Source organism: Varanus komodoensis, unplaced genomic scaffold, assembly GCF_004798865.1.
Source record: "Varanus komodoensis strain SLA01 unplaced genomic scaffold, ASM479886v1 scaffold1, whole genome shotgun sequence".
Classification (NCBI taxonomy): domain Eukaryota; kingdom Metazoa; phylum Chordata; class Lepidosauria; order Squamata; family Varanidae; genus Varanus; species Varanus komodoensis.
The window spans coordinates 3,535,276-3,544,958 of NW_025335268.1; the positions used below are offsets into that span (position 1 = coordinate 3,535,276).

Below are 9,683 nucleotides of genomic sequence, written 5' to 3' on the forward strand. Positions count from 1 at the left end.
AGGATGTGGGAACAGCTGTACCAGCTCTTCACACTATTTGGAACATCATGTGGTAACAGTTTGTATATCTATATTAATACATACTCTTTGGTTACAATCCCTTGTATGTTTACTGAAAACAAAGTTCCAGCAGTAGTGGCCTTAGGGGGAAGGCATCCTTCAAAGCATCTATTAAAATGTATTGCAAACCACCTTGAGACTAGTTATATGCTGGTGAGAAATAAAGTGCTTTTCTCACTCTGTAAGGTTTAGCAGACTTACAATTTGTGGTTATTCCATTTCACTTTTTTTTCTATACCTGCTATGGCATCCTGGTGAATCTGCTTACCAGTAGGTCCTGGCAATGGTGCAGCCTTTCTCCTTCGTTTGATATCACCCATGCATAATGATCCTAAATGGACACTGGTCTGTCTGTAAGCAATTACCAGAGAGATGTATTAACAAAAGGTTAGAAAATAATGATTTAGCAGAATTAGTATAGTTAAATCTGTCTCTTAATTAAAACAGTCTCAATAAAGATGGGACACATTAGAATCCTTTGAATATTGAAACCTAATTATGTTTGTTGACAAGCACTCTGTACGAAGAAGCAGCATACATGGTCACTGGAATAAATACTGTAAAAAATGCTTCTGATATGTCAAAACCTGCAGTCTTTTTGACTCAAAATAAAATAAAACACTGATGCTTCTGTCAAGGCAATAAGTAAGACTAATTATCTTAAGTGATCACAATACTCCTGGTGAGTTATCAATTGGCTGCTGATGGCTGCTGTTGAAATACCATTTATTGTTGCAAAAACTTTATCAGTTTTACGTTAACAAGCAGCTCTTGCCAGAATATAAACTTGTGGCAAACAAAGCTTCCTTCTCTTTAATTGCCTCTTGAATTTTAAAATGAGATACACAAAGAAGAGTATTTTGTTTCCCTCTCAAGTTGTTGATTGCAACTTCCCACATCTTCTAATACATATTTCTATGTTAATTATATTCTGTGTGAAGAAGTACTTTTATTTGTCAGTCCTCAAAAGACCTCCAATCTATTTCACTAGATGACTTAGTTGTAGTACCAAGGAAGAAGGCTAAAAAATTCTTCCATAAACTTGTTTCCACATTGTTTATATCTTTACAAGCTTTCTGCAACAAACATCCTTGGAGAGATTTTGACAATCTTCTTACCTTGGGATCACAGAGATCATGAATACAAATTGTTCGGATGGGGGTGGGGCTGTCTAATTATTCAAGCTTAACCGCTGGTACTAAAACCTGTCTATCACACAATACAAAAGGTAGTAGGGACCCTTGGTAACTATGGGAAGTAGGTGCTTCAGTCCAGAGATCTTTCTGGGCTATATAATTCTCTAAAAGGGTCATTGTACTCTCCAATACTTGACTGAAACAATAAAGATATCAAGAGGGACAGAGATAAAGCCATTAAAGTCTCCTTAGCTTAGATCTAGCATGTTAAATTAACCAAGAGGTTAAATTTATTTTAGCAGATATACCCATTTCCATACTGTTGCAGTTAAAAGCAAAGCAAAACATTTGTGACTTAATTCTTGACCTAGAAAATAAGAGGTAGTTAGCTTATAGCTTACTTCATCAACAGAGATCCATTGAAGCAGCAGTAATTCCTGAGTTCAGTTTTTAATTCCTTCTCTGGATCTTTGGCAGGAACGCCAGCATGGAAACCTCAAAGCAAAGTATTTACAGCCTCTGTACATTTGGCTCTATACTTATGAGAGTCAGGGTGGCGTGGTGGTCAGTGTGTTGAACTGGGGATCAGGGAAACAGATTCTAGTCCCTATTCGGCCAGAAGCTTACTGGGCGACTCTGGGTCAGTCACTTACTCTCAGCCTAACCTACCTCACAAAGTTATTGCAAGGATAAAATGGAGCGAACACAATGGGAAAAAAGGCAGGATATAAATGCAATGTAGTAAGAGTAACAATATTAGTTATGGGAAAACTGATTAGAGAACTAGCCCAAAGATCCAGAAAGGCAGAACTGTTGTCCAAGGCTGATCTTATACCAAAGCCTTTCACGAAATGATTAAATATTCACACACAAAATCATTTTTAAAACCCACATTAGGACCAATCAAAATATCACAAAACTGTGAGCAAGCATTTAAGCTCTTTTGAATACTTAATCAGGCTAGATGTTGCGCCAAAAAGAGTGGAAAAGGGGGGAATAAAAGAAGCTGGCATAATGCTCAGGCAACGAAATCTGTGCTTAGTCTTATGATGGCGTTTGTGACACTTGGGTTGGCCATAACTACTTGGTGGGGAGATGTGACTGCAGCAAATGACAGGGGACAGCTAAGGCACAGGAGAAGATAACTTCCTTTCTCAGGCAAATGTGAAAAGCAACAGTCCTTCACTGTTATGTCTAATTTGGCCCTCAGTCCTTTTCAGCTACTGAGATATGATGCTTCTATATTTTGTAATTAACTGTTCTTAGGCATTTTGCATACCTATCAATACCTACCCAGCAGCTTCGCACAGTATGTTAAGTTTCTGTTTCAGGGTAACATGGTGTGGGGTATGGACTTTCTGAAAAATGGAAATTCATATAACCTTTTCTTCATAGCTAGATCATCATAACATTGTTTTGACTGGGTACCACATACAATTGGTCAAATTGTGCTTAACTTTAGGAAAATAACCAGATGTCTATTATGTCCTACAATTTATGTTATGTCCTACAATCTGTATCTTCACAGTCTGAAGATGTCTAAACTGAAATACAGACTATGTCAAAAATAAGGCCTTGTAGATTAGTTAAAATCTTGTCCAAAAGTAGACTCTATACTAGTAGGAGATCTAATATGACTTAAGACAAAGAAATATTAAGCCTCCTTCTCCTCTGTTCATAGCAGGACCTAGTATTATTGCAGGGTCACTGAAAGCAAGACACTTCTGGGCAGAGCTCACAGTATAACTGAATGTATAATCTGTCTGGATTGTTATAATGAAGAGAGTCTGAGAAAGAATGGGAAGGAGGGAAACAAGAATTCAGGTAGGATGAAAGATAAAAATTAATAAAGTCAGCCAATTGAACCTGAAGACCTTAGCTCCAGGAATAACAGCTAGCTATGCTTCACCAATTCTGCTCACATTGATTATCTGTTACACTGCATTGAGATATCTAGATTATTGATCAGTTAGATTATGGAACTTGGATCCTCCCCTCCAAGCTTCTCTGTCGGCACATGCAATAGAGTTGCAACAAACAACCCTAAGTAAGGACTACTTTGTTATTGCTGTCAACCTTTGTGTGGAACATAGCAGTTACTTTTTAATTTAAAATCAATGATGTCTGAAAGGCAGATATGTTCCTTCAGCATAAATGATTCATTTGTCTTTGCAAAGCAGAAGAATCTGATAACTAGCCAGGAAGAGAGTTGCTTTGTTTTGCAATTTGAAGGAAAAGCAGGCAGCTTTTCATGCTGAAAACTGAGCAATATGATCAAAAATGAAAAAGGAACTATTATTAAAAATCTCCCCTTCCCTCTCAAAGCAAGATAACTAATTTGGTCAATTTCAGAGCCTTTGCGTGTTAATAGCTAATGGTGAAAAGTGGATGTGTATGGATTTGAAGTATGGGGGGGGCGGGTGCATACACATATATGCAAACACTGTAATTCCAATTTATGATAGAAAGTGAAAGCGCCAGCCCCCTGCATATCTAGTTTTCTCTGTGAGTTGCAGCACAGAAAAAACCTCTGAGTCTTAAGGTGTACTATGAAATAACTCTTTCATTTCTATGCAGAATACAGTTTCTAGAGAGGTTTTCCTTCCTATTCATGTCTGCAATTATTGGCATGGATTAGCCTTGAAACAATGAAGAGAGCACAGTCTATCTGAATGACTGAACTTTTAATGCATGTTTGGAGCGTAAGGTTCACCACTGCCTTTAGGATGGGTCCCCTCCTTCTCTCCTACAGGCCATCAGAATAAAATGCCCCATGTATGGGAAAGGAAGTATCCATTGGCCTTGCCTGCTCTTGAAATAGCTTTAAAAAACCTGTTCTAGTGTGTTATTTTCTTATTGATCTCATATAAGCCTAGAAATGCTTACAGACAAACAAACAAACAATATCCTGGGAAGGAAGCTAAGCATTCTATCTACTTTTTATTTAGAAAGCTTGTTTTTTCTGATTTACTGAATAAAATTGCTACGTTCCTTGCAAAAGAGATGGCAAACAGAACAAGCTCTGAGCAGTCATGCCTGTACGTTCCTTAGCACGATCCCCAGACTTGAAGATTACAAACAGCTAATTCCACCAATTCCTTTCTACATATCCATAGATCGCTGCAAGCTATCATTTATAAATAGTGTTCTGGCAGGAAGCTAGGCATGCTATTTGGCAGGGGCAAGAGAACTTGTTAAGACCACCTTGCCTGAAAACTTGGCTGTTGACGTGCTGGTGACAGGGACTTGAGCAAGTCATGTCAAAGGGAATAATTTTAAAGGAAAGACAACAGAAACTTGTCGCCCCTTTGTATGCATTTACAAACAGGGCTTTCCGGAGTATTAGGCCTAGTTAAAGCTGCCCCCTGGATAAAAAGTGTTCCTGAGCAGCCACAGACAAGCTTGGGAGACAAACAGATGTGACTATGGTCCCTGGCATTTGGCAAGAACACTCACTGTCACTAGGAGAGATATAAGCCTGGACAGGGCATCAGCTGCACAACAGTGAAGCAGGCCTGCAAGTGTCACAGCAGTGGCAAAGTTGTGGTAGAGGGAAAAGAAAGGGCTGAAAAAGCCAGACTGGTGTGAACTTATACTAGCAGGCCAAATATATATTTGTTGTTGTCATGTCTTCTGAGAAACAACAGATGATTGTAAAAATGGCTGCCAAATTTATTTTTACAAGAATGCTTTCCCTTTGTCTAGAAATATTTATTATATGTTTTCTTTATGTGAGTAGTTACAGGAATGGGAGGGATAAGAGATGCTATTTAGAGACAAAGGAGGAATACCAGGAAAGAATCCATGACGATAAATGGAAATATAGTGTTGCCATTAACAGGTACTGCCACATTAAAATCCTCAGGCTTTTTTTTAAAGAAACAGCATTAGGAACAAATGCCACAGCTGCTATTTGATGCCAACAACATCATTTTGTTTTGTTATGTTATGTTTGTTCTCTGCTGAGTCTACTTCCCTTATCATTTTAATTTCATTCTTTAGTATGCTGCATGGCAAATGAATATTTCCTGTGACTTCAAAAAAATGCTTCCATCACTGTGCTCTAAAATGTCAGGAATTTTTTCTGTTTCGTGAAAGACAGAATATGAGAGCAGCTTTCTTGTTTAATCTGCACATGCCATTAAAATGGAGTTTTTGCATTTTTAAATGTGTCTTTTAAAAGACTACATAGCAGCTGCTATATTCTATTTCCTCAGTCAGGCCTAGAACCACAATGGTTGGCTTAATATGAATATAATTCTTTCCCCAAACTACAGTCCCATTGAATATTAACGTTCCTGCTATGTGTACTGAAAGGACATTCTCACCTGGTGCCCATGAAGATGCTGCCCAATATAAATAAAACCTTTGGAGGGGTGACTTTCATCAGAAATCAGCAGGAAAGAAGAGGACTAAACCTGCTCTCACCAAAGCTGCTATTTGCAGTAAAAAAAAAGTCCTTAAAAGATTATGACATGTATTTAATGGCATGTGTTTAGTGTTCTTTAGGGTTAATTTCCCCTGCAAGTGAGACTCTCTGGTCATCACAACAACCCAGAAACTGATAGCCAATTGATTAAATAAACCATGGTTTAGCATTATATCAGGTCGTATCTCTGCTTGCTAAACCTGCACAGATTACTAATATCACAGATCATACATGTACTAAGGGAAATATACTATAAATGCTCTAAGATTTTAATATGGTACAAAGTTTTGCAATGAATGCCTAGCATACCTATAATTTAATTATATATTTTGCGCTGATTTCTCAAATGGTGGTGCCATAATTTTCCTACAGTGTAGGAAAGGCTTCATGGACTCTTCCCTACAAAGTGTGACAAAAAATAAGTTTCACTCATTATTAAAACTTTTCATGACTAAGTACTTTCCTGCAGCCTTAAAATACAGTGCAGTGTGCATGTACAAAATGGTTATTATTGTCGGCACCTTGAGTGCCTTTTTCTTGGTAGAAAGGAAGAGTATATAAAATCAAATCAATCAAATTGATACATTGTGTGTTAAGGCAGTGACTGCATTCAAAAAACTGAAAAAACAGCTTTGTTCCCAGCCATCACTGTTGGCAAGAATAATACACTGCAATTGTCATCAATGGGAAAGCAGGATTTGGCCTGTAGCTATCACTTGCTGGACCATGAACAGCATTCTGAATGCCAGCTAAGGACATCACAATACAAACAGTAATGGTCACATACCTCCTGGGAAGATTCAAGATGGATATGAATGCCTTCGAGTTTCAGTAATTTAAGCTTGACATCTAAGACAGAATAGTTAAGAAACTCAGAAGCTTCTTGTACTTATTTGCTACCATTGCCTTATTGGCTGCAGAACCTTCTGCAACCTGACTTCCATCATTGTTAGCCAACATGCCATTTGCCATGATGACTGGAAATGGACTTATAACGGAGGACCAGAGGTTAAAGAAGGCTAGGCTACAGTACTGAAGAATGCAGGCATTAATGGCTCTAATATTTCCTCTCACTTCAATACACAAAGCTGCTTCTCAGATTCAAATTTGTTTGCTAACTCTGAGCTCTTCTACTTTGAAGCCCATTCCACTGAACCAACAGAGGTTCATTCCTAGTGAGTTTGTTTGGGATAATAGGGCAACTCCGCACAATTCATAGTTAAAATTGCTGTTTTATTTCTTTTATATTTAACCAATATAAACCAATATAAATAAACATGCAAAAAATCCTTTTCAAAAAGGGGAAATGAAAATTAGTTCCCTATACAACCATGGTTCCCCAGTGCAACACCTACTGGAAGCTCCAAAAGTGACCATTCAACTCCCCACCTCCTTCAAAATTGTATTTTGAATAAAAACCTTGAAAAACTTTAGGGTACCAGATTCTACTTTTTAATTTCTGCACCTACTGTAGATCTGCAGTTGGTGGGCAAACAGCAAAAGAAAGAGTTGCTTTTGGGCCCTATCCAATCTTCTGCCACTTATACTGACTTTTCCTCTGTACTCTTTCACCAGTCCCAGTCTTAGTCTTGCTACCTCTCTCTTCACAATGTCTTTCCCCTCCCTGTCCCCAGCCTTCTTTATCTCCTGTTCTATCCTCTGGCTTTGCTCCTTCTCTCCCCGCATCACTTTGCTGTGCTATTTCTTTTCCCTCCCTAATTATGTTTATTGTAACATAAGAATGTAAAGTAGGGAGGGAAGTCTTACTATTACTCTCTCTACCCCAACCTTTTTAGCTCACTTTTGAATATCCAGACACCCATGTGTCTAGCAACTTCCTCCATATATGCCAATTTGAGGTGGCATCCAGAACACTTTCTCAAATTTCCATGCATTCCCGCAGATCCAAAACAGCTGGCCATCCTGTCTTATATAAACCATAGGTGCTGCTGCATCTAACATAGTTCAGCAAACTGTGTCTGTAGGACGTTACCCTAACTCAGGGTACCTAAAGAGTCAGAAGCCTTTTTTTTCTTTTCCTTTTGGCAGGCAGACATTCTATGCATAACCTGAACTTCAGAAACAACTATTGCTGAAGGAAGACATGGGAATGATTCAAAAGCTTCCACAGTATTGCATCTTCTTAAGCATGTTTAAAATCATCTTTCCTTTCATTCATTCAAGCAAAGTGGTGACTTTGTATATTTTATTTTTCTGTTGCAATTAATAAGTCTTTAACTCAATTAGAATCCTGCAATTCTGTGAAAGCAGAAGCACAATACTGGCACAGTATCAATGAGTTCCTGCAGATGGCTGTAGAACCCTTTGGTTTTATCCCTTTTGTATGCAGTTCAGTCGTAGGCTGGATTTGAGAGTTAGTATGAGGTGGTCTCAGAAGGATACTGTGAAATGGCCAGAGTTAAGTTCCCTTCATCTCAAAAAGAACAGAAAAGCACTTTTGGTAAAAGGAAAATTAATTGTGCTACTAGAATGCTACTTTGTAATGCAAAATTATCTCTTAAGACATTTTTGAATTTTTCTGTAAATTTTAAAAAACACTGTGTGTTTTACAAAGAACTGGGTGGATCTTATCTCGGCAGCTATAAAACTACACCGAGAGTACACAAAATATGTAGCCATGCTGCATTAATTTCTGCCTTAATTATCTTGACAAGGCACATACACATATACAATTGTCTTTATATTTTATATTATTTTCTTAACCTTGCAAGCAGCCTTTTTTAACATTGAAAATTCAGGTATAAATGCATCAAACAAATAATGAAATCCCCCATTTGCGTATTTAAATTCCCCGGTATTTAATCTTGATTTCAAGGCTGGTAAAGAGGACAAAATTCTTGTTAACAGAGTAAAGGCTGAAATCATGCTGAGGGAATTCCATTCTTACAGGCAGCCCAGAAAATAATTTTAAATAATGGTTTTAAAAATCAGCAACAGTTTGGATTAATAGGATGGCCACTATATTTTCATTAATGCTAACCTGTTAAATCCTGGAGGAGTGCAAAGGCAAGCTCAGCCGTGCACTACCTTCTTCATTCCCATTCTTAATTTTGCATAGTTTCCTCTGCTTTTAAATCTTCTTGACAACTGGAATCTACAATAAAATACTTATTTCTGCAAACCTGCATGCCCACCACCTACCAAGCAAACTTTCTCTTGCTTTTAGTAGCACCTTTTGGGTACAAATTATAACTTAGTCTTTAACTTTGAGTCTGTCATTAGCATATATATTTCGATCCCTTTGGCACTGCAAGACAAGACACAATATTTCTGAAATAAAGAAAGCACAGTAGCTCCTGCTATTTGGCTGCTGCAAAGAGGAAAAGGGGTGTTTATGGCAAAATGGCCGTAGAAGCCAAAGCATGGAGTATATATATGCAACTCTCCCTCTTCTGTGCCAAAGTTTAAAATATGGGGGCAGAAGCACAATTCCTTCTTGCCCGGCTTCTATGAATCACAAAAGCAGGTTGCTTACCTGTAACTGATGTTCTTCAAGTGGCCATCTGTGCAGTCACACATATGGGTGCTGCGCCTGCGCAGTGCCTTTGGCCGGAAGATTGCAAGCTAACGGTTTTTTGGCGGGAAAGCTCTGCTCCCCCTCCCCCATAGCCTATAAAAAGCGAAGTGTCCGCCATTTTGTTCAGTCTTTGACGACTGAACAAACACCCCCATGTGGAAAAAATTGTCACTACTAGATAGGAAAAAGATCGGTACCATGAAAAAAAGAGAGAACCTTCGGTACCAACGAATATGTCCACTCACCGACACCAAGCGGGGCCGGCGGGTGGGTTGTGTGACTGCACAGATGGCCGCCCGAGGAACATCAGTTACAGGTAAGCAACCTGCTTTTCTTCGTCGTGGCCTCTGTGCATCACACATATGGGTAGATTAACAAGCTTACCATAAAAGGAGGAGGGGAGGTGTCCTCAATGAAGAATAGATGAAAGAACGGCTCTGCCAAAGGAGCAATCTTGCTGAGCCCAAACATTCAGACGATAATGTCTGGCGAAAGTGCAAGGGTTCGCCCAAGTAGCAGC

At 38.6% G+C, this 9,683-nt stretch overlaps 1 protein-coding gene across 2 annotated transcripts in view; it reads right to left on the reverse strand.

Annotated features, from left to right (window-relative positions):
* The window catches only part of GPATCH2 (G-patch domain containing 2), a 134,602-nt gene that overhangs the window by 18,795 nt on the left and 106,124 nt on the right, over positions 1-9,683 (reverse strand). Inside the window, exon 9 of one of the 2 annotated variants that reach the window (XM_044426858.1) lies at positions 329-411. In XM_044426858.1, coding sequence (XP_044282793.1) covers positions 329-411 — 83 coding nt within the window. Of the gene's footprint in view, positions 1-298; positions 412-9,683 lie in introns of both variants that reach the window. The other variant, XM_044426781.1, reaches the window with a different exon arrangement.